Source organism: Silurus meridionalis, chromosome 21 (assembly GCF_014805685.1).
Source record: "Silurus meridionalis isolate SWU-2019-XX chromosome 21, ASM1480568v1, whole genome shotgun sequence".
In the NCBI taxonomy this organism is placed as follows: Eukaryota; Metazoa; Chordata; class Actinopteri; order Siluriformes; family Siluridae; genus Silurus; species Silurus meridionalis.
The window spans coordinates 10,739,338-10,766,321 of NC_060904.1; the positions used below are offsets into that span (position 1 = coordinate 10,739,338).

Here is a 26,984-nt window from a genome sequence, read left to right on the forward strand (position 1 = left end):
AATGTGTGGCAAGCATATGAGTTTTCTTCCAAACAGCTACAAAAAGCTATTATTTTCAACCCCTCAAGAGTTATTCATTAGATAATCAATTAAAAAAACATGGTGTAGTAGACAATTTGCTTATAAAATATTTATATTGTGATGTATGTATCTCATAATACTTTTGTAAGTAGTTTTTTCAAGTGTCAGGAATTTTCAAATGCCACTGTTTTGTATTATTATTTTTTGTATTTTATTTTACCGTAATTTGCCTTACAATATGTCATCACATTTCCTTTTTTATAATACTTTAAAACTTTGAATGTGTTAGTTCTCGATATGTAAATATTACTATATATATTGATGAGTATTATATGAATGAGTATGAGAATTGTGAGAAACCAATGGCTATGATGGGGTCATTTAAAATAATCACAAAACAGAAACATCTAAAAAACCAGGAAAGTGACAGTATTCAGCTAACAGTGATTTGACCTACAGGCACCTCATCAGTAAAAACGAGCCCACTTTGAGTGATTACTTTCCTACAGGAACTAACAGCTGTATGTGCAAATTCTGCATATAAATCAATTACCAGGCCCTATGTACTTTAACTGCACCCATTAATTAAGTAATGTCAGAAGCAATGAAGCGTGAAGTTCATTACATTTTTAGCATTCAAACACAGGATTATTTGAAGAGAAGATAGCTTTACCTAATGATTAGAGTTAGGCAGTAATGATTAGAGAGGTTGCCAGCAAATGAAGTTAGAAGAATAAAGAGCTGAGTATTTTTAAATGGACACACGCTAGACAACCTCTACAGACAGAGAAGTTACAGATGCATTGTGTTCAAATTGAAAATTCCTGTGAATGTCTAACAATACAGCAATTGAAATTGTAGTTATAATTATATTTTAATATAATAATGTTACAGGTGTTATAAAACAGACATGGATAAAGAAACATCAAATCAGTGTTTTGTACAGTTGTTTTTAATGCACAAAATAATTAACTCCCTAACTTTACCCTGTATAAAATCGTAGCACTAATAAAAAATATAAGTTTATTTTCTGAACATTCCATGAAGGATTGCATCTTTCTATTGAGCAAAATTTGAGTATTTGTTTGATGAATATCAAATTTGGCACATTTTTAACTAAAAATGTACCAATTAAAATGCCAATCAATTAATAAAAAAATCTAATTTATATTGACCAGGGACCACGTAAAGTCCCTTTCTGGTTGAGAAATACAGAATTATAATATTTACAAGGTTTTAAATAATAGAAACTTTTTAATCTCATAGTGATTCTTAAAAGGTTATACCTGATACATCATTTTCATATAAGATTCACTCCTCTGATTTCTACAACATTTAAACAGACATTTGTGTTTTTTTTTATAACATCTAGCTCAACTAAGAACAGAACATATATTCTTAACACACAAAAGTGTTCTCTCACTAAATAAGCAGAGACGGCACAAACATGAAATTAGATGCATTTTTTCTTTGCTCTTTTGCCCTCTAACTAACAAAGTTCTTGGTTTTGGACTATGTACATTCGAGTGTATACTTAAAAAAAGAAAAAATGATAGTTTTTAAAATTATGCTTAGAAGAAAGACTTTTCTAAAATCAGCAACTGTGGAACATGAGTGCCCAAGGGTGTCGCTTGCAGAAATCAATTTGAAATTTAAATCACTGTGAAATGGTGTTTGTCATTAGAAATCAAATATTTGAACCAGTGAAACACCCCAGTCCTTTGGTAGAACAACTGCACTTTAAGCAATAGCTTTCACAAAGGTAAAGAAAAGAAGCAGAGCTTCCATTGCCAACAGCAAAGAAACAGACAGACCTGGTGAAGAAACAATAAGACAAGATATGAGAAGAAGAAAGTAAATTTTTATTTTAGTTTTACTTGAGTGGTGTAACATTGTCTGCATAGCATTGACAATGGCATAGCAGTCAGTATGATGCTGATATGGGTAAATATTAGGTGCGGCAGAAATGCTGAGATCTTTACACATATTTAAACTGGCCACTTTATTAGACATAGTTAAAGACTATAACATTAATTCATTCCATTAAGAGAAAGAGGTGTTATTTTGCCTTATACACCCATGTGAGCAACATACACATTACTGTGTCTTTAAAAAAATACAACACAAATAGTATATGGTCAGCAGTGGTTGCATAGCAACAGATGGTCTTTAGATATGAATAACATACATACATAACATATTAATAACTGTAGGTAAAAGGTAAGATGCCGCTAACAGTTTCTATTGTGTATGTGTATGTGTATGTGTGTGGCCATTGTATCTAAAAAATGATTTACAAAGGACAGAAAATCAATCATAACACAGGAGTACTTTTTTGGCAAAACTGAAAGAAAGAAAAACAGTATAACAAAGATGTCGAAAAAATAAAAAAATAAAAAGTTCCTGAAAATTAAAATAGTTTAAATTGAGTAATAGTAGAGTATTAAACAAATTACATAAGAAACAATAGAATGTATTGGTTTTAAATAAATTATAGCAAAAGAATTGATACAAACACTAACTATGCATCAAACCCTACCCTAACTTTTTAAACCAAATTTCTTTTGACAGGATAGATAGATAGATAGATAGATAGATAGATAGATAGATAGATAGATAGATAGATAGATAGATAGATAGATAGATAGATAGATAGATAGATAGATAGATAGATAGATAGATAGATAGGACGGACGGACGGACGGGCGGGAGGACAGATGGACGGACGGATGGACAGACAGACAGACAGATAGACAGATAGATAGATAGATTCTACCTTTTTTAGTCTTATAATGATATGATTTTCTTAGCAGATAGAACAAAAAGTAAATGTGGAGTATTGAAGTATGGTGTAAAATGCTTCTTTAAAGATTCTTTTTTCATAGAATCATCATCATCATCATCATCATCATCATCATCATCATCATCATCATCATAACAGTGCCAATAATATAATGGAATTTTATTAACATCTATAGTTAGGCCATGTCATGTACATAGTGATGGGATCAGCAAAATATTAATGTAAAAAACTCTTGTTGTATTTATAATGCAAAGGTCAATAAGTTTTTAGGGTGAAATATATTTGGAGCATTAGCCTAATAAACAATGTTTTTAACTCCTCAGGAATCTCCTCTAATTCTCTATATAGAAGCACATGAGCTAAAGGCTGCAATGACTGTAAGAATGTAATGACTACACACACACATTTACACACAATCCAATCGAAGTGCAACTTCGAGCCATAATGACTTGCCATAAAGAGAATCATCATCAGAATCATCATCAAAATGACAGGTTATTAAGATCCAATATTAAGCGATGGGCTTTAATAATGATAGGGTATCTATAAAACCTTTACAACCTGGCTGAGTGCAGGAGCAGGTCTCCATCTCTCAGACACATGTTAATAAGCCCACAACCTTTAATTAAGCTGTATGTATAAGTAGGCTCCCATTAAGTCCTGATTTGTGGGCCAGTTCATTTCATCAAAGCCGTGGCCAGCAGACACATACTCAATACAAATCAAGGCACCAGGAATATTATCCTGCCTAATGGGTTCCCAATATTGATATTTTATCACTGGCTGCTGATAAGTGACTTTTAGGATCCTCATTTCTCACAATGTGGAGGCAGCACTGACCTATCTAGTTATATGCTCTATTTATTTTAGGACTTTTTACTTAGATTTTCATGTGGTTGTAGCTCTGTGAAGCAACTTTAGTCTCCTTCACTGTTCAGTTGGTCTCATAGCCACTCCCACTGAGAGGTCCCACCCTGTTACAGCCTGTACACACATTCATGACACACAAACACAAAGCAATGATAAACACATGGCTTAAAAAAAAAACTCAGTTCAGTTTGAATCAGAACAAACACTTACGCCATGCACGATTCTTTCTCTTCCTTTCTCTGAGAGCATGTTTTGAGCCCTTCATCCTACTGTTGACTTCCTTCTGCCCTGTCTTCTGACACTGGACGTTCAGATTAACAGAAACACTTTCCAAATCTTCGATGAGCTAAGTATAATAAACAAGATTAGAAACCAAAGATTTAAATCAGACACACATTTATTTCATATATATGTCAATCTTATCAAATTAACACTGTAATAAACACTTATGGCAGTCATAGGCAAAATAGACACCTGTGCGTATTACGCCAAATCTGAAAAAGAAATGAGTTTGAGAATTTGCAAAAACTACATTTACCTTATTTGAGAGTAAGTTATATAAATGTGCGGTGGCACAAAAATTATTTTATTCATTCATCAACATGAAGAAAAACTGAGAATACATCACTGAAATGCACATGCATATTGACCTTCATAAGTGAAGCAATGGTTATAAAGATATATAAATGAAGCACATTGTAGTAACAAAGTCTACAAATCAATTTCACACATCTCCATGCATATAAATTATTAACATGGTGAGCCAAAATTCACAGCATTTTCTTTCAGCTAAATTTAGCACCTGAATGTAGACACTATACACTATTGGAACTTCATGAGAAAAAAATAACTTCATTATGTTACATATAGTGGAGGATCTGTTATATGCAGCTTTTTTCCTCCAGAGACCCTACAAATGTGGTTAAATAACCACAAAATAAATTGTTTTTAAGTCAGATTTGGAACATAGAGAGATTGTTATTGTGCAGTCATCTCACCACGCATTACAGAAGAACACACTGGTTTTATGTTGCAAAACAGAGGTTGCTCAAATACAACCTTCTCCCCTCCTTTCCCTAAAGAGATTTGCAACTTCTATTTTACTTCTCTTTATTAAGAGTGATAATGATTCCGGAGGTGATTGTATATCAGTAGTGAATCACAAATCGGCTCTTCCACACTGCACGTATTGAAAAGCCTGTATTATTTCTGCAAATATTTTTTGTGATATACTAAAATAATTTGACCAGCACAAACCTGCAAGATAATTGCACCGTTCAGAAACCCAAGGTCTCCTAACACAAGAGATATGCCTTCCAGCTTGCAAAGGAACACACAAAGGGACACACTCGCTAACAGCCAAGGACATCATGTTACAGAAACCAAAAAATAATAAAATACAAATAACTTAACAAAAGGTGTGTGCTTAATAAATCACCTCTGTATTTTTTAAGTGATGCGTCAACCGCATAGCAAATGAAGCATAGTCCGCCCCTCGACAGCAGCAATCAAACACGTGCAGAAGTAATTATCAGAGCAGGCCAGGGAAGAGAAAGGATTGATGCAGCTTGTCAATTAATGTAGCTGCAAGGTTCTTTCTTAAAGGTTAACTTTTTCGTATTCTGAGAACTGATCTGAGTCAGTCTGAGGGTAAGAAGTGTTTCACATGACTGCATACAAGGTTAGTCATGACCATGTGGCACAGATAAAAGCGATTAATGGGAAATTTAATAGGGTAATATGTCAATGTGGACCAAACAATTTGCGTGCATGGCCTCTTTAGACTTTGCACAATGCAGATTTTACATATTCGTATATCGAAGCAGAATTTGGTTAAATAAAGCTGCATAGCTATGGTCTGGCATACACTATACATTGAGCTATTGAATAGAAATCTTGCTCTTTAGCATTCTCCAACTTTTTTCTTTTTTTCGAAATCCTAATTCTTTAAATCTGGCCTATAGCACTGATGTCTATTAGTGCCTGTAATTCAGCAGCAGTTATGTTTACTTGTGGCAGGCAGCCAAACAAATAACAGATAAACTTTTAAATGTTCCAACAAAACATGAAAGAAAAAGTGTCAGTGCTTAGTGCATGCTGAATGTTCAGTGTGGTTTTGTTTTTCATTTTCTTTTCTCACAAAGGCATTAATAATCTGTTTGGAGGTAATATTCAAGCTGTTAGAGTTTTAGTTGTGCATTTTTAATGGAAATTTTACAGAAGTGATGCCAGGCTTCACATATGCTCCACTAGACATATGGGCAGGAGAGACGACACAACACAGTGGGCCATGGCAACGTTTTCTTAGGCCACAGACACTTAAACAGTAGCCTGAGAGAAAAGACATGCGCAGACGCACATAAAGCCACTGTCGTTCTACTGCAAACCATAATGAATTCACACACTTTTATGTCCAGCGGCAACTTGTTTCTACAGATGAAGCCACACTAAGCTCAATCAGGAGCTGAGTAGTTATGGTTGCACTCAGGTTTGAGCCGTTATAATGTGCAGTTTGGAGCCATTCAGAAGTTGGTAAACATCTGTTTAAATAATGGTTTGGTTTCATAAGCAATTTCTAACTTTGAGTTTAACATCAGAGTGGTGTAATAAAGGTAGGCTGCAATCATTAAATGACTGTTTACATCAAATAAATGTTCTGTCCATATGGTGAGAAAATTTATTTGCTACCACACTTTGTTTAAAACCAGCCTTTTAAATATTATTATAAGTAAAATTAGATTTATCCATCAGACACTAATGTCTCACGATAGAAGGTTGAACAATTGCAACACCGCATCATCATAATGTTCACAGTAAATAACACAATTATCAGAGATATATAAATTACCCATAAGACATAAAACCACCAAAACCTAACTTTAAATGTTAAAATGTTTTTTAATTTTTTGATATATTGTAGCATATCATGTCTTTTTAACGATATTCTCTTTTTGTAGTTAGAAGAAGGTTGAAGGAGTTGAAGACGAGTGTGGCATGCCTTCTATTCTTCACACATTTGCACACACCTATCACTCTGAATGAGCTACAGGAATTTCTTCTACATTACATCAGACTCAAATCAAGAAAAACACAATCATCCTCAAAGTAGTAGTAGATCTCCTGGACTAGAATTAAAAGCCATTAATTTGGTCTGTCCCTCATACTCAGGTAGTAGGGGTGATGTCAATCTCTTCATCAAATACACACCTGCCAGGGTGAATCTCTGAGTTGTCTTTAGGAACGATTGACCAGTTCAGATGTTGATTTTTTTAAGTAAAGCCCTGTAGGATTTCCCTATAGCATCAAACCTGTTATTCTTTAAGGATCACTTCACACTCCTTTGTATTCTATACATTTGTGGAACATCACTGAGACTGATAGATATGCCGCATGTTGGCATCGTTCTCATCTGTCAAAAGCAGACTTGTGATCCGCCATTAGCTGAGTGCAGTCCCTGGGAGCAAGCTGTTGACACTCACGAAGCATAAATCTACTGCTTTTGACACAAAAGTTTTAAAATATTAATTTTGTTGGGCTGATCCAGGTTGTTCTTGGGGGGATGCAAGTTAATTCATATGCTTGCAGTTGTTACCAAGTGGAATCTGCGGAACATTTAATTAGACAGCAATCTGGCCAGCAGTCTGCTCAGTGCTGCTCGAGTGGGTGCAGTAATGTGTAGCGTTGTGCAAAAACATACCAAAAATGCAGGCAGTGGGGAATGCATCACTGCTTTCCCCTTAGTTCCTAGCTAAGAGTTAGAGCTAGGTCAGCAGGTGAAGAATACAATAATGCTTAACACTACTTTTAGCCCTCTTTGATCTGAAGTGAAGCCACTGTCCCAGGCCAAATAGTCCTAGAATATGTGTACATATCTGTCTTCCATTTCTTCTAGCAAAGTTTACACAAGGTAAAGAAAGGTAATTCTGCCCATTCTCAACAATGGCCATTTGTTAATTATTTGTCTTTATATTACACAGGAGTAAAAGAAATGTGAATACATAGTTGCTAAAACAGGTATTTCCAAAACAAGAACTGTTTCCCAAAAACTATCAATAGACAAATAGAGTAGGTTAGACCTGCCTGTTAGGTTCATTTATTGTTGTTATATATGAGTTTTAGAGAGAGCGCCTGAGAGAGAAACATGGCCCACCTCTATGATGGCTCCACTAGGCTGCCTAAGGAAGTGTCTGTAGAGGTGACGCTGGCCACTCAGGTACAGCGTGTAGATGGACACATGGCTGCTCGTCTCTCCTAATACAGTGGGTACAGCCCCAGGGGACTTGCACCCTGCAGACTCTTCCTGGGTCCAGATGTAATCGTACACTGCCACCTAGTGAGACAATCCCCCATCCCCCAACTCATTAGAAATTATTTAATAACTGCAATGATCAAGCAGCACAAGATTGAAAGTTGAAAATGCAGAGCAGAGAGACAGAAGATAACACAACATTGTATAGGTGCTTATATGAAATCTGGCCCAGCTGAAAATGAATACCTAAGAAGTGAGAATATGCCTCTCTAGCATATACATTCAAGTAGGTATTAACAAAATCAAGTAAAGGGTGAAGGTAAGAGGGGTTTTAGTGCCACATACCTGCACAAATGCTCACTTTGACGCAATTACCTGCTCATACCTTTTGAGAACAACTTAGGATTTTAGAGATGAATCAAATCCCAAACCAGTTGACAGTAATCCTCTTTAATTTAAACACTCTTCATCAGCTTTACTGATGATCCGAGCTCGCTGGGACAGGAATGTAGAGGATCAAGTTACCTGATTATTCAACCAATTCTGACCCTGGCATGGCACAAAGCACACCCACCGCCTCGAGAAATGTTATTTTAATTCAAATTCTTAATAGGATAAAAAAATACATGATATGCTATATGCATGTATTAGTCCTGATCTTTAAAAATGTACATGCACACTGAGGTCCAGATAAAATGATCATAAATTTGTAGATTTGTATAGTATCAGATTTGGTGAAATCAATATCTGATAAAGTCCAGCCAGAGAGTCTAACATGTTTCTATACAGTATGGTCATGTTCAACACATTCGCACCCCACATCGTCACATATCGACGCTGTGGATGTTGCGTCCGACGGCGTCCACATCCGACGCCGAGGGTACCCCCTTCGTGTCGCCAACGTGCGGACGGAAACCCTTCGTTGCTTTTCGACGCAGATGGACGGGACCCCATTTGCGGGTTACGGTTAGGGTTTGGGTTAGGGTTAGGGTTCGAGTTAGGGTCAGGGTTAGGGTTTGGGTTAGGGTTAGGGTTAGGGTTAGGGTTACGGTCATCTTCAGAATTTTATGAAATTTTAAAATTAGTCCTATACACTTATTATGATAGATAATAAATTATTAAGTGTATAGGACAGCGATCTGCATTGAAAAGCGAAGCACAGGGGCTCCCATCCATCTACGTCGGCGGCGAAGGGTTTCCGTCCTGTCGTCGAAAATCGACGCGAAGAGGGTACCCTCGGCGTCGGATGTGGACGCCGGCGGACGCAACATCAACAGCGTCGATATGTGACGATGTGGGGTGAGAATGCCCTGTCATGTTAGCTGCTGGCCTCATGCTTGTTACCACTACCATGCATATTTTCGACTGAGCTATTCCTTTATCATTTGAACAGGGTTGCACACCTCTTATTTGGCTGTGAAAATACCTTGTTTGGTGTTTAAGTGCCACACAGCAGGCCAAGTGTATAGGTTTTGGCATTGATGGGACAAGATTAAGCTCTTTCTCATCCAGCTAAAGTTTCTTACATGAAACTTAATGTCAGGTTTCACACACCCATACTAACCATAACCACATATATTTTTACATGAAACAATACACATGCAAGTTATTTAGAAATACAGTCCAAGCACATTGTTCCAAGCTTAAGGTCTGTTGCTCTGCGAAACCAGCAGAAATGCACAGATAGTTAGAAATTGGGAGGAAAACTGGAACTCCACTGATCAGGGGAATAGATTTAAGGGCCTGTGTCTCTGTGTTAGAGAAAGAAGCCAACAGGCTAGGACAGGCTTGAATTACTGCATGATTATTTTGTCTGTTTTTTTTCCTTCTCCCTCCTTGTTCCATTCTATCTATCATTCACCCGTTCATACTATTTTCTGAAAGCTCAATTAAGGCCTTTTTTTGGCAGTTTTAAGACTCAAGGTGACCCCTTATTTGGACCAGTAATTATAACTCTGTTCAACAACAACAATAAAAAGAGCAGGAGCAAAATTGTTGGAGTAACCTTCATTTCAAGTCAGAAGTTTGGTTACAATATACAAGATCCTCCGTCTCCACACTACTTCTCTACATCTGTCTCTTTTAAACCAACTACCTACATGTCTTCCCTCACCACATTTATAAACCTTCTTCTTGGCCTCTTTTTCTCCATCCACAGTGTTCTCCTATTGATACCATTTCCCTTCTCTGCCAATGTCCAAACCATCCCAATCGGGCCTCTCTCACTTTGTCTCCAAAATGTCCTACATGCCCTGTCCCTTCTAATAAACTTATTTCTAATCCTGTCCATCCCGTCAATCCCAATTAAAATCTCAGCATCTTTAACATGTGTAGTCTGTAATGCCCTTTATTGTGTACAGTTTCATAAGAAAACATCCCACTTCCAAAGTTGTATACTGTATTATGCAATACCTGCTAATGCCTCTGTAATCATGAGGAAATCTGGTAGCCTATTGAGTCGTTTTTTCGATAAAAACTTGATAAACATACATTGATATTTTCTATTATATTTTAAATATTTATTTGATCAAATATATTTCCTATCATAATTCATCAATTGAATCTTTTAGTAAAATATAATGAGAACCAGTGGTGGCTATTTTAGTGTGTGTATGTGTGTTTGTATGGATAGAGGGGTTTCTGTGCCATTGTCCAACTGCTGGCACTAAGTGACTGATTTAAACTCAAAGCCTGGGTGTTCTCAGAGAGCCCATCTGTGGATTAAGCAGATAGCATTCAAGTGAGGTAACCTAATTCTAACCAATCTAGCCTGGATTTATAGTGGACGTCTGTACATGGAGATCTGATAGAGTCCCATATCAGTCCCTTTATTTGCATCAACAGAGACGGCAACTGCTTTTTTGAGGACTATAAACATCAAACCATGTCTCCAAACCCTGACATAAATTCTGCATTTTACAGATGTTACAGCAAATGTACAGACAGGATCCAGGAAGTGGAAATAAAAACGGCAGCCGATGCTCAACTCCCCTCAAAATGAGCCTGCGCCTGCTCCCAGCCAAATGAGATTACATGTTTCCAGATTTGTAAAAATGGATATACGAAATTTGATAAGCGTCGCACTCAAGTGTAAGTGTCTCCTGTATTCAATACATTCTTAATGCACAAGCTAAAGAGTGTCTTATAAGGAAAAGCTGCTTCATAATACAGTTGTAGTCATGCTGATGGAGGGTGGGGTGAGAACATTGTGACTTATACAATATGCTTGTAGAACCAAGAGGGAAGGTGACAATATGGAGACACCAGAAATTCAAAAAATAAACACAATTTTAAAGACACATTAAATAATAAAACTATGAAGGTGCAGTCAGTGATCACAAACTAAGAAAATGCTAAATACAGGTAGAAAAGCACTGGTGTCTTGCTTCTGCAGAATAGTTTGTTTTAAATTAATCTTTTAATACCATCACATATAATATAATTGTGAAAACCTTGATCGTCCAAATGAGTAGAACAAGGAAGAAAAGGGGCCTAAACAAAGCTTTGTATCATCTGACTCTCAGTGATCCAAATAAGATAGTGGCATCATTACAGAGTCTACTCATCTGCAGCGATCTCTTTTTAGCCTAATTTTACCTTCCATCTGCATACTCGTTGAGCTAATTAAATCTTTCCCTCTCTCTCTCTCTCTCTCTCTCTCTCTCTCTCTCTCTCTCTCTCTCTCGCCATCTCTGTCTCTATAGTCTTCGTGATGACAAATAATGCAATGCAATTTTGGCACATTATTATGTATGAAATGTGAGGAATAATGTATTCCACTCGGCTGAATATCTCTACACTTGCATGTAATGAACAACAAAGTCAACTGTTTGTGTAAGCATGTGTGTCTGTGTATATGTGGGTAAGTGAAGTTTCTCACTTCATGCCTTCCTCACATTCTCACTCACCACTTAGCCGGTGGCCTTTATGATCACACAATCCACCTCAGCACTTGAATCTATATTGTATGTGTGTGTGTGTGTGTGTGTGTGTGTGTGTGTGTGTGTGTGTGTGTGTGTGTGAGTGTGTGTGTGTGTGTGTGAGTGTGTGTGTGTGTGTGTGTGTGTATGTGTGTGTGTGTGTGTGTATATATATATATATATATATATATATGTACATCCAGACATACAGTACACACACATACATCCACACACATCTTCGAGTGCATGTTTTTATTATTATTATTAAACTTGAAAACCTACACACCAATACGAGGGGTATAAAAAAGAGAGTTAGCACAGTGTCACTGTGGCTACTCACTCTGTACCGGAAAGCACTATTCAGGAAGTGGCTAATGGCTAACGCTATGGATCCTTTATTGTTTTATGTCCAGCTTTAAGAGTTTCTAAAAATATAAAGCCTGACAATTCCACATATCGAGGGAATTAAGGATGAAAGAAATTAAGACATTTGTTAAAGTATTCTGAAATAAGTAGAACAGTTAAGTAGATCATATATTTAGAAAAATAAATAATAAATGTAAAACAAACACACACACATCTGTATTTCCCAACAGGGGTCTAACAAATCTAAACTATAACTTTTTTTTCATTTATTTTATAAATTTAATTTGTGCCAATTTAATGAATTATGCAATTCAATCAATATAATAAAAAAGTGTAGCATTAATCTGATTTATTTTATTCTATTTTATTTTTGTATAAAATATAATCAAATATTATTTTATATAGTATTTATCCAAGCAGGCATTTTATTTAAAATTGTTTTGAAAATGTAAACTCTTTAAATGCTGATGATCACAAATGTTAATATTAAACTGTGTTATAAATTGATAGATAGATAGATAGATAGATAGATAGATAGATAGATAGATAGATAGATAGATAGATAGATAGATAGATAGATAGATAGATAGATGGATGGATGGATGGATGGATGGATGGATGGATGGATGGATGGATGGATGGATAGATAGATAGATGATAGATAGATAGATAGATAGATAGATAGATAGATAGATAGATAGATAGATAGATAGATAGATAGATAGATAGATAGATAGATAGATAGATAGATAGATAGATAGAGTAAAGAGTAAGAAAGTGATAAAGAGAGTGTAGTGTTGCACCTCCTGGATCCTTTGGGCTCCTGGTTCTGTCCCGCTTGGCTTTAATTTACAGTGGGGAGAAATAATTAGAATCTCACTTTTACGAAGAGTGGAGTGAAAATGTAAACAATGCTTCCCTGCAGGCGAGTGCTTTATCACAGTGACAGGTGCATTTGAATGAGTCTGTGTGTGAGTGTGTGTGGCGGACAGCCTGGGTTATTTATGTGGTAGTAACACATGGCAAGTCTGGTACAGTTTGATATGATAGACCACAGAGCGCACACAGGGATGGTTGCTCTATACAGAATGATGGACAGACAGACAGAACTGAAAGAAGCCAATACAGATCAGCATTTAAATAAAACTATGCATAAAGAAACAGATAAATATATAAACACAGCCCTATACACATTCCTGTATGGGAATACACAGTTAATCTTTTTTACAGTCTCTCAATTACAGAAATATAGTTTTTCTGTTTTTTTGGGGGGGGGGTTTTTCACACATGCACACAGGCCCCAGGCATGACCTAATCAACTCTCCAGTAGTTGAGCATTGTGTAGAACACAGCTGAGTCACATGCAGATATTATCACCCTTAAAATAGAGGCACGACAAGTGTGTTTTATTATTTCAAAGAAAAAATACCACAAATATAAATGCACTCATCCTTAGGAACATTTTTTTCCTGACCAGAGTCTAGTAGAACCTAGATCACTGGGCAAGAGTCAGAAACACAGCTTGGGTGGGACACCAGTACGTCACAGTGCACAATGCACACACACTCAATCACACCTCTGGGTTTATTCTTAAAGCTGAATTAACAGCATGTTTCAGGGAGGTGGTAGAACCCAGAAGAAATACACATGGGCCAAAGCCAGGATCAAACCATGTGCAGAGCAGTAAATGTATCCTGTAAATTGTTATGTATTGTCTGTGAATTGAAAAACATATTGTATGTGTCATTTATTAATGAACTGTAATACATTCACTTACAAATACGGCAGAGTTTTTGGCCAGTAATGCATGTGTTCTTTCCAGTTCTGATTCAAAATGCAAACATCTCATATGAATAATGCCTACATTTTAGCTATAATGTTTACATAATAGCAATACAATTTCTATGTCATTTCTGTAAATGCAAGGCATTATGACTGAGAGTACATGTTGTAAAGCAGCCATGCAGATGCATTGTAATTCTAATTCATATTCTAAACCAGCAGATGCAGAAGGCTCAGCTAATCAGAGCTCGGCCCCACGCATGGATAACCCACACATTGCCAGCCATTAGAATAGAATTGAAATAGGCTATTACTGTAGACTTGTGGAGGAAGGAGCAGCCAGTTTACGCATTTAATGCTGTTTATCTGCCATTTGTATCTGGAGAGGTCCAACTGTAAGCTGGTAAAAGCTCATACATGACAGGCAACTGGAAAGCAGCATGTTTCAATAAAGTGAGACCAAGTATCTCTCATTTATTTAGTAGTGCACACTACAGTTTCCAAGCTGTGTTTCACTGTGACTAATAGAACGACACCTTGTAATAAAAATGTATAAATACTTAAACAAATAAAAATACTGTGAAGAAGATAACTGTCAATTTAGAAAAAAAAAGCTGAAAAGGTAATGGAAAGAAATACAAGGAGAGACCCTGAGAGTGATAGCATCTCATCAGAGGATTATCTTTTTAATGAATCTGCATAATTCCCTGTTACTAATCGGCTTTTTATAAACGCTTTAAAATTCCTGTTTAATCTATAAACAATTCCTAAAGGTAATCTTTTACTTAGTAGAACAGACCAAGGATACCTGGGAAAGAAACTTTCTAAGTTTTGTTGGGTTTCAGTGGTGTAGCATTTTCCAATCCATGTTCATAGATGTGCAGTTCACACTCAAATAATTAGCATATTTCAAATTTTGTAAGATTTTTATTCTATATCTGCAAAATGTATTAATACATAAATAATACAAAATAATACAAAAATACATAAATGGTAATTTTACTTAAATTATTGTTTCTTTAAAGCCTATACTTCCTGGCATGGTAAATATATTTACAATTAATAGTTCATTTCACCCTTTCAATTTTTTGTATATTTTCACAATGAATGCATAGTATTATATATGTTTGGAAAGTGTGTTTCCTTATACATGGAATTATGGAGTCCTTGTGCAGATATTTCCTTAGATATTTTACTGATTTTTGGTAAATGTGAACAGTTTTGTGGGTTTCTGTCAAATACTGGCAATATGATTTGTTTCTCCAACACTATAATTTTAAAGCAAAAGGTAAGGCCACAGTTTTAATCACTGATTCAAAGGCATTTTAAGTCACCCCTTGATATTGACCTGCATACTATTTATTTTATGATATTGTTTAAAATGTCGATTTAATGCATTTTAAAAATGAAAGGGTAAATTATTACTGTAGCAATGAATATATTAAGGTTATATTTTATTCCATTATATATGTTCAGAAAGTCTATAAGAGTAACAAATACTGCATTTCATATATTGCTCCTAAAATCTATACATCTAAAATATATATGTATATATATATATATATATATATATATATATATATATATATATATATATATATATATATATATATATATACATATATATATATATATATATATATATATATATATATATATATATATATATATATATATATATATATATATGTATGTATGTATATATATATATATATATATATATATATATATATATATATATATATATATATATATATATATATATATATATAAATACACATACACATCAGTATAGAAAACTAACCTAATCCAGTGTGACACAAAGACATTAAATCCAGAGTGACATAAAAGTGGAGAGAAAGACCCACTAACAATTAAACGAATAAACATTCATAAAGGTAAACCGTATCACTATTAGACTGGACTAATATTATGAAAGGTGTTACAAATAAAAACTCCACTTAAAACAAAGATATTCTTTTTAAAAATTCCATTCATCCAGAACATCTCTAGAGAATGTTCCCTCATCTGTTGACAGTTCAAATAGTTTCCTCTGTTCTACGTTATGAGAGGAGGAGGGGTGATCTATGAGAGTTTGAACATGTGGACCTAATTCTGCAGTGTGCAGCTGCATTTGTTTTGACAGCTGACTTGGTGAGCAACATATTAGGATGAAATGAAATGAAAAGCCTATCTCTGATGTGTTTGCTGAATGAATCCCCTATTTTTGTGGAAACAGTCAGCCTAGCTGTTTAGCTAGATGAAAGATCAGACTGTTGACATTCAAAATAAATCAGCAGCAGTGAAATATGTATCACAATCAAGTAAAAAAGCTACAATTCTGATATTAGTTCAGATATATCTAAACCAAATAGCCACTGAACCAAAACCAAACCCAGTATTACTTGGTTCCACATCATCATGAGAATAAAGCATAGCCTGTTAAAAATATTTTGATAATTTTTTTAAATGTTTTCTTAAATTTCACAATCATTTTAAATGTTTCTGCTCCCATATTAAGTCCCTGCCAACCTATATGTATAGACTGATTTATAAAATCCACAAGAATTCCTAATCCTATGTTTTTCTTTGTATAATATTTAAAACAGTGTGTGAAATGATGTAGGTGTATGGCCACAAGATGAACTCCCATCAAACAGAATATCATAAAACAAGATAAGATAAGATAAGATAAGATAAGATAAGATAAGATAAGATAAGATAAGATAAGATAAGATAAGATAAGATAAGATAGAAACAATATGATAAAGGTAATCATTACATCATTTAAAGTAAATTGTACCATAATTTCAAATGTATATTTCGCATAGAAAGATTTTGCTTGCGTGGCTGACTAATGAATGTATACAATGTCCTTGTTCTTTTTTATTACATCCGCAATTAATACTGAATTACACTGCATTTATAAAATCCAGTTAAATAAATGTGCACATACAAATAATATATATTACTCCAACATTGCCCAAACTTTTTTACAATCTTAAACCATTTGGGTGATTCTGTGTTCACTGTGATCTACATTTTTTGTTCTTGGCTGACAAGAGTGGAACTGAATGTAGACTTCTGCTAGTGTAACCCAGATGTCTCAAGTGTTGTGTGTTCTGTATGTACTGTGAGTTATTTCTCTGTTCAATGTGATGGTTTTTTGCACCATCCTATATAAACTATAAAAATTAAAAAGAATGTTTGTTTTTTCCCTGCCATTATGTGTACAGTCAACCTCTGATAATTCCTGGTTTGGAATTCGCGGCTCGGAAAATTTGCGGGGTTTTATTTGGAACCTAACAGCAAGTTGCGGATCATCTTAAAATTCGAAGAAATCCGCAGCAGGACCGCTTGTTTAGGAACAGTATGAATAACATTTTAACCTAAGTTTTCACTAACTAATATATTATTATTTTTTTTAAAACACATTTTTGTATTAAAGTTACATAATGTTAAGATGAATTCACTAAGGTACCATAGGGGCTGCTGTCGAAAGAATCCACCTGTGATGTGTCTGCTCAGAGATGGGTTCTGAGTTCCGACACTGCGTTCAATATTCACGGATTTCCAGAACTCGCGGGGGGTCTAAAAACGTAACCCTGCGAGTTCCGGGGGACCACTGTACACAATAAAAACTTTTGTGTTTAATAAAAAAAAAATTAACTTTGAAATACTAAAACCAGCCAATATAAGTACAAATATAAAGGGAAATTATTTCTCTAACTTACTCCTCCCTACTTCTTTTACCATTGTGCTGCTGCACAACTTTCACACATTGCTGCCCAGCAAAAGCTGTTGACCTTTTTCCATGGCAGGCCCACCCCTTCCTTAGTCACATCTCATATTGTGATGTGTGTGTGAGGGCTCTATAGCCTCGGGCCTGCCAACCCATGCACAGCACTGTCCACTAATAGCATCCTGTAATTGAAGAAGCAGCTCTCAGACATAATGCAAGCAAACAGCTTTGTAAAAGGACATTGGTGTGCTTTCAGAGGGGTGCAGGTGCCTCTTTGTGACCCTAGCAGTATCAGGTCAACCCCTCCCTTGTGTCATATTGTTATGTTTGTGTTCCTGTTTTAGGTTTGCTTTCAGGGAGCCCAGCTTCCTCAGTTGGCCCACTGTGGAGCCAGAGCTACTGGTCATGGGCTGCTAGTCAGCAGGTGAAAATTAGTAAACAAATTCTATGACTAAAATACTTATGAGCTTAATAGACTTCTTTCTCATGTTACTGTATTTGTTGCTGATATGTAGTGCATGTGGGCGTCAGTAGAATAGAGTGATGTCGAGTGTTTTGGCTGCAAACACATCGGTCAGACTCATAATTTCATAACAATGTCTGTAGGCTAATACATTGAGATGCGACGTAACAAGTTGTAAATACATTGGTTCATGTTGTTATTAACTGTGCAGCAAGTACAACTTTGAGGCCACAGTTCACCATAGAGGTCTTGCCTGTCACTCACTTAATAGTACAGTATATGAGAAAAAAGAGTAAGTGTGTGAGTGAGTGTGTGAGTGAGTGAGTGAGTGAGTGAGTGAGTGAGTGAGAAGCAAAAAAAATAAGAGAGGGAGAGAGAGAGAGAGAGAGAGAGAGAGAGAGAGAGAATGAGTTAAAGAAAAAACAACAAAGTCTGTTCATCATTAGGCCTCTATTCTGCAGTGTGCCTCTCCTGACAACCCCCAACACACCCACCGATCAGTTGTTTTGCAAAGCACCTTCGGTGTTTCCTAAATTCTGCCTGTGGAAACACATTAAGGAGAGATGGGGAGACAAACGCTGTGGCTTTGTTAGAATCTTGATGCAATTTTAGTTGCGAAAACATCTCGGGGGCTATCAGCGGCCATTAGCAAAATCAATGTCACCATGAAGTTTCTGGAGAATTATGGCAAGATTAGAGTTCTGGCTCATGGCTGCTCTGTCACTGTCAGACACTCAGTGACAAAACAGTTTGCATTACCTGCTAAAACGCGGCAGGCATTAGTACCTCCCTCCCAGGTACAGTAATCAAGAAGGCGACAGCAGACAATTAATGAGGTCCATCTGCACCAATGGCTATACATAATTAATGCCCTCATTACACACACGCTATGATTTTAGGCACCACTTCATTTTCTATCTCTCTCAGCTCCACACAGTTGCCTTACAATGCAGCATACAAAAGCCGAAAAGAGATTAAATAAAGGGTGAGTTGCCTACATGGACAGATAACCTCCATCACCAAAAGCGCTTCTGCATAGTTTTGTATTGGAAATTGTTGTAATTTGTACTGAATATTAAATAACCACAAAAATAATTTGCAAAACTGCTAAACCTAGTGCCATTTATGTTATAATATTCAGTATTCAAATGTTAATAGAAGAGTGTAATATCTTAAACAGAAGCAATAATGATCATCACATGGCCTGAAAGAATATCAACCATAATATAAAGTTAATTAAAGAGTAAAAAAATCTGATTATGTTTTATGATCAGCTGCTGAAAATTACAGGTTTGATGATAATAACGCTAGGCCATTTGTGGATATGTTATTGAATGTGCGTCTTGTTTTATTGTTTTAATGCTCTTGGGAAACAACTAGCATTAAGACTTTACTACTATTAGATCTAGCATCTTGTGTTTTGTGTATCTGAACAAAATAAATACTGAAATAAAATTGCAGTGTGTGTAGTAAGGTGGGTAAAGAGCATAACTTCAAATTCCTCTTCACTGCAGAAGAAAAAAACACCAGATACAATGTGTGGTTTTGTTATTACAGTATAGTAGCTTTTGTGGTTATAATATGAAATAAAACTAAAACCTCTAAACCACACTGAAACCATGAAATGCTACAGACAGAGATCAAATAAGATCTATTTTTTATCATCCTTCCCTAAATGACAAGCAGAAATACCATTTTACTAAAAAATGGCTGCATCAGTTTTCTCCATATATGTAAATGTAGCAATGTAATTACACTGATTTATGGTTTAATTATGCCTACTGCAAAAGTACTCAGCTGTATGCATGTGTCATGTAGTGAATCTTCAGCCATGAACGGCAACAGCTCCGATTCTAAGTAGAACAAGCTAGGCCTCAGTTTAAGTAATATATAATAACATTAAAAGGATGGCTTAAATATAAAAAAAGAAAAATTTTTTTTTTGGGGCAAAAATTTATTTTTTAACAACACTGCTATTTATTTATTAATTGGAAAGACCTGAAACATTCTCTGAATAGAGTGTACAAATAGTAGGAATACGTTTACTCCTTAATATTTTGTAGTGCTACTTACAATTTAATGTTTTTTTTTTATTTTTGTGTAAATAAAAAAGATTACTCCCAATGATACCCAACTCAGTTCGTCAGCTAATCAGCACCAACTGTGTTAATTCAGCTGTGTTAGGTGGGAAAAACTGAAATGATGTAGTGCAGGAAAAGTCCTGCAGGAATGCAATCTGACTACCTTACTTCTTTTTTTAACAAGTTATTATTAACGGGTCAGTACACCTGCATTGTTTAACATGGCTAGTAATTCTTAACATAAAACTAAATATTAAATTGTATATGTTAATGATACCATTTTATAATTTTTAAAGCAAATGTTTATATAATTTTTAAAACACCTATTTATCTGAATAAATGTTTGCTGTTTTAAGCTCTTGACCCTCAGTAAGATATTTTTTGTTACATTTTGGTTACAATTGAAGGTGTAGCTCTTATGACTCAAAATGCATTCTTTCTGGTGCACGTTGTGAAATTATCCCAGCAAAACCCCAAACCCTTCGAACAGCTTGTTCCTGTCTAATCATTCTGTTTGTTCATATATGTCTGTTTGTCTCACTTGACTGGTATTTGAATCAGACAAGTTATTTTAACTATTTAATTATTATTCTTTTTTCTTTTTATCTTAATACAATCTAACCTTATTCTTCATAATCATGATAATCACAATTCACTGTCTTCTGATGTTGTTAAATCAAGATTATGTAGAATAATATATAGAACAGATTTTTTTTTTTGTAAATATATCCATTTAGTCCAATGTGTTGTAACTTGTTATATGATTTATATAAACTTTCCTGATCTAATAATCACAATTTAGTTTCGTTTATGGTCATTGTTATGAACTGAAATAGCAATCATAATAAACACAACATTCTTCATAAATGTGTATGTGTAGGGATAGAGCCTGCTGAAAATAATCAACTTTAAAGTGCAGTGAACATCTGAAGCATCCTATAGCTCTGTTTAACTGTATTTTCCTTGTACATATTTTCCTTTTTCTTGTCTTTGCTAATGAAAGCCTTATGGCTTCTTGTTATTAAAATTGTGCCTCTCCTATATTAATTGGATTCATAATAAGGAACATGCAGGATTCACTATTTAATTGCTATGGCACATTTGGAATACAGTTTTGGAAATATATTTTTAATGAAAACCACTGCATCTTGACCTAATCATATCAACCTTCTCCTATCTAATTAAAGATGCAAAAATCATTAGAGTTGCAAAATATTAGTTTCACATTTGTCTCAATGTTCCCTTCCCTCTCTGCATATGTTTCTTTGATATGGTGATGATAAATAGTTAATGAGATATAAATGACAAAAATTTGCATGTAGGCAAATTAGTTTAATAAGAATATGTATTTGGAGAGTTGGGAAAGTCACCCTTTTTTGAAGGGAGTACTTGTTATAATAATTATGAAATAATGGCCCAGGCCGTCTTATTTAAATGAAAAATTGCCTTGCTGGATAATGTTAAAAATGGTGAAATGCAATAACCCTAAATTTTCATCATGCTGGCAAAGGAGTTTAATGTGTTATCATTTTATCATTTCAATAAGGGGGAATTAAGGGCAATATTAGGAAAGCTGTGATTGCTGTGATTCTGAAACAGAACTGTACAGCAACTGAAGGTTGAGATGGGGAGAGGAAATGGTGAAAAGTCATTGCCTAAATGGGAATGTTTGCAAATGCATTACAATGTTCTCCAGATACAGAAAACTACTGAGGTCTTAACCCCGCATACCACTTACCAGCCATGAAGGTCAGAGAGTCAAAAGATTGAAAAAATTGAAAAAGATCAAGAAAGCAAAAGCAAACAAAGATGTTGAACTGACAGCCAAATGTGTCTACTATTATGTACACTGTTAAGAAAAATGGCTGTGAATTTTATAGTAATTTACTCATGGATGGAACCTTCACCTTAACCTTTTAACTCCTGCGTCATTTCTCTTTCTCTGTGTTTTTAAAGCATCAGTCAAATGATTATATGTACTGGACTGTTTTGTTTTATACTATACAAGCTATTAAAGTACTGTAGTATAAGCACATGTAGTTATATAGTTGTTCTCTGTATGTGTGTGTGTTTGTGTGTGTTTGTGTGTGTGTGTGTGTGTGTGTGTGTGTGTGTGTGTGTGTGTGTGTGTGTGCTTTTGTTAAATTATTCTTTTTTTGTCTATACATACTTACTAAAATATGGAAAACTGGTTTCCATGGTCTAATCTAACAACTGCTATCTGCAATTCTTTTTGGTAATTATCTACAAGTAATTAACGTGAAACTAAAGACCTTTGAGCTGAATTTGTTGCTTTTTGAAATGTAACTAAAGAACTCTAATGATTTAGACTACTGTATCTTTGATCACAATGCATGGTTAATCGATCACCTCCAATTCCCAAATTAATTTTTTTCAATGATCATTAGATGATCATTCATGAGAATACTTTTTTGACCTTGCAGGAATGTAGCTGCAGAACCAGCATGTTCAAATGCCATTTAGCTTTGATAGACTTTTTAAATACCCAAAAATCCGAACTGTGTTGAAAATCCTTTACAAGAAAAAGTACATTTTCACAAATGGCTTTACTTTTTCACATAGTCTAGCAAGCATGACATGAGTTATCAGGCAGCAGTTGGGCAATTTAGCAGAAGCAATCTAATGGATTAATATTAAGTCTTTTTTATCATACATTAATCCAGCTAAGCATTAGGGCTAGAGAAATGCTCTGAGACATTTGGCAGTCTTTTAATGGTTAGAATGTTGGTTAAAACAACAAAGCCAATAAATTAAAACAAAATATCTGCACAAACCTTTCGTCTCTCTCCACTGAAACCTCTCCACTGCTCCGCCTGTTTTACAATGTTACTAAGCTCCTGATTTGACACTTCAAAATCGTCTGGGATAAAAAATGCTCTTTCTGGACTGTGAAGACGAAGGTACACATCCAACATTCTGCCATCATTATGGAACCTAAAAAAAAAGAAAGATGTGTTCATCAAATGTAATTAGAAAGATACTGTATATATATATATATATATATATATATATATATATATATATATATATATATATATATATATATATATATATATAATGCAAAAGTATTCTGACCATTTTCATGTTGCAGCCTGTCACTACAATCTTTCAAATAGATTTTTTTTTCTCATCTACACACAGTTCCCCATAATGACAAAGTAAGACAGAATTCTAAACATTTCTGCATTGTTTTATATATATATAAAAAAAAATTCACATGTACATACATACATACATACATATTCAGACCCTTTGCAACTTAACACATAAAAATTACCTCAGGTAATCTTAAAAATTACCTCAGGTGCCTTCTATTTCTCTTGAAATTTGGTCAGATGTTTTTACACCTTGATTAGAGTCCACCAAGTCAAGTTTCAAGTCAAGTCAAGTTTATTTCTATAGCACTTTTTACAACAGACATTGTCTAAAAGCAGCTTTACAGAAATCAACACCAGTGGACAAGTTTACTGATTGGACAGAAGGCCTCACAGCTGACAATGCATATCAGAGCAAAAACAAAGCCATGAGGTCAAAGGATCTGTTCCAGAAGGATAACCATTTCTGCAGCCCTCTACCGGTCTGGGCTTCAATGCAGGGTGGCTAGATGGGAGCCTTTCCTCATTTTAAATGTTCTAAATGTTTTTCCAAAAAAAAAAAAACCCAAAAAAACTTTTTACTCCTATAATTTATGGGTCGGTCAAATTGAGTGCTTAGTGTTGGCCAGTACACAGCTAACTTTTTTGTAAAAAAAATAAAATAAATTATAATAAAAAAATAATATATAATAATAATATAATAATAATATAAAAATAATAATAATAATAATAATTGGAAAAACAAAATCACTTTGTTACATTCATTAAAGTGCAAGCTGATCAAAAACAAGATTTTCTGATGTGACAAATGTATGATGTGGCTCGATATTGAACTAGAAGTGCTGAATTAATGAGCTAATGGATATGTAATGACAGGTAATGAAGTTAAAATCTAAAATAAAGTGACTTAAAAAATACAACTCAAAATGATCTCAAATTGCACTGTACACACCTAGTCTTATGGAACGATCCTTGGCACAAGTTCTGACACTTTCTGAAACACATTGAGCTGTGCTGTCTCTCTGGATAAACCGATGAAATAACTTGTCTGTTAAGGTGCATCTTATATCTTCACTCTTTCATACAGTAAATCCTAGCTCAGCCTCAAAGATCTGTTTGCAGGAAGGGGATGGATGCTTTGTCTGACGAGGAACTCTTGAGTAAAACGGAAAGAATGGAAAGGCTATTGATTGGAGTCTTAAGGTGGCAGTGCATCAGACATCTTCTCTTCTAACAACTTGGCTTCTGTTCAAAACTCTCTGATCTTCAACCCCAACAAAGGGATTTGGTTCAGTTAAAGGGTAATCGGGACTCAAATAAACCTCACATGACAAAAAAGACTAGCTCATGCAAGAGAAGAGCTCACTGTCTCAGTGGGAGAAAGCAGAGTGTGATGTCTGTTGGCTATCATATGTAAAATATGACCTCAACACATCTGAATAACTCACATGCACTGAAACAAAGATGGATTCAGTTCATTGACATGACCAAAGCTTTTATAGCATGGAGTGAATATCAGACTGTTTCAGATGTTTTAGACTGATATCTTTAGCAATTATTCAAAGAAAAAGCAACAATCAATGTCATTATCATATCAAAATAAATGAGCTGATATGAACTGAACAATTATATTGGCTGAAACTAGATTGGACATGAGGCCTTATTCAACTTATTGTTTTAATTTTATTTCATAATTTCAACATATGGGATATCCTGATTTCTTTACACACAGTGTTCAGAGATAGATGCTGTTTTATAAATGTACGTTTACCCAACATTTGCCAACCCTGCTGTTTTGCCACATTACATAGATGGAAAGATAACTTTATTGTTCCAGAGGAGAATTCAAAACATTATAGTTTTAATTATTTGTTATTTTTCTCTAGTTCTATATATAGTTTGTCTTTTTTTTTTGTCTTTTTGTACATATTTAACATCTAGCTTATAGAGCCTAGAAAATACCATGTAGCCAGAATCATATAGTAAAATAAATATGTTAATTAATTATAGGGGAGGCCAACCCACTCCACTCCAATCCACTCCAACACAAATGAAAGCTTTTTAATATATACATTGAAACCATGTTAATGTACAGAATTTAGTTGACATCAGTATCACACTGAATTTAATAATGAAAGTTTTGTTTTTTCCTTTATTTCATTGAGTGATGCAGGGTATGTATAAATGTAATTATAAAAAGCTATTCTATCTATACATGCTGCCTTGGGAGGTATTACAGAAATAGGTCGGCTGGTGTGTCATTGTCTTTCTTAAGGCAGACCATAGGAACTTTTTATATCACAAAGCATGATGGGTCTTGAGCAGGCCAGCACTTAGATCCTATGATTTTATCCCAGCCCTAGGACAAACATGACAGACATGAAACTAATTTAAACACTGAAGTGCATTGACAAAGCACGGACTCTCTAGTGTTCCATTAACACCAAGAGAGAATTCATGAAGTTTTAGGCCTTATGACTGGAAAATGAATCCAATTCCTAAAGCATCTTATTTCTAACACAGAATGTACATAAATATTTATTAAAAACCATAAACAACAACCGAAAAAAACTGTTTGACTAGCAAACCAACTACACTATCCCTAAAGAACCCTCACACCATTTTGTCGACTCCATTATTATTTTTTTTTATGTTGGCCATTGCTCATTAGTAATTATTTTTCAAATCAAAGAACTTTATATCAACAGTGAGTTGTCAGATGAAGGCCCCAGTAAAGCCTATTTGTGATGCTTATCATTTTGTGGACAAGATGCCACTGTTTCATTTTATGAGAACAGTAACCTTGAAGGGTCCAATCTCCAAAAATAACTTAAATCTCAGATTGTGGAAGTCTCAACACTGGCCTGGTACCATCCACCAGGAAGGTCAGACAAATAAAGGATATACTGTCCGAATAAGCACATGTGTGCCCAGAGGGGCATTTAGACTGTGATCCCACTCCCACAAAGTCCAACCACTCCATTCCACTTCTGCAGAAAGTCTGACCAATCCCACTAACAGAAAAGCTGACCAATTCCTTCCGATCCTAGTAAATGTCTGACCAAACCTGCTGGCAGAATGTCTGATGAATCCCATCTTCTCCTGCAGAAAGTCTGACTTACCCTGCCCACTCAAATAGCTATGCTGCTCTCAACTTGTGGCCATATGCAGGTGTGGTTTTTTTTTTTAGTTGTCGCATTCGATACATAAATATACAGTTAAAAATGTGACTTTGTTTACTTCTGATGCTTTGGAGAGTAATTCATAAGAATATTCCAAGTTGACATGTAGGAATCTCAGGGGACTTTTTTAAACACTTTTCAAAAAAGTCTAAACAATTATGCCTACTTTCTAATAATCCCACCCAATTACATACAAAGTCTCATCTTGCCAAAGACTAAAAGACTAAAGTTTCAACATATAAATAATCAATTCATTTAAAAATTTTCCCTGTTGAATATCAGAAAATATCATAGTAAAAATGCAAACCCGATTCCAAAAAATTTGGGACACTGAACAAATTGTGAATAAAAACAGAATGCAATGATGTGGAAGTTTAAAATTTCAATAT

General features: G+C 34.9%; 1 protein-coding gene across 5 annotated transcripts in view; it reads right to left on the reverse strand.

The window, feature by feature from the left end:
- Window positions 1-2,734: 2,734 nt before the first annotated feature.
- ofcc1 (orofacial cleft 1 candidate 1) overlaps window positions 2,735-26,984 on the reverse strand; it is an 83,675-nt gene continuing 59,425 nt past the window's right edge. For 4 of the 5 annotated variants that reach the window (XM_046877420.1, XM_046877418.1, XM_046877419.1 and 1 more), the window contains 4 exons: window positions 23,093-23,252; window positions 7,845-8,024; window positions 3,905-4,040; window positions 2,735-3,808 (listed from right to left, as the gene is read on the reverse strand). In XM_046877420.1, coding sequence (XP_046733376.1) covers window positions 3,759-3,808; window positions 3,905-4,040; window positions 7,845-8,024; window positions 23,093-23,252 — 526 coding nt within the window. In that variant the 3' untranslated portion in view covers window positions 2,735-3,758. The remainder of the gene's footprint in view (window positions 3,809-3,904; window positions 4,041-7,844; window positions 8,025-23,092; window positions 23,253-26,984) is intronic. The other variant, XM_046877421.1, reaches the window with a different exon arrangement.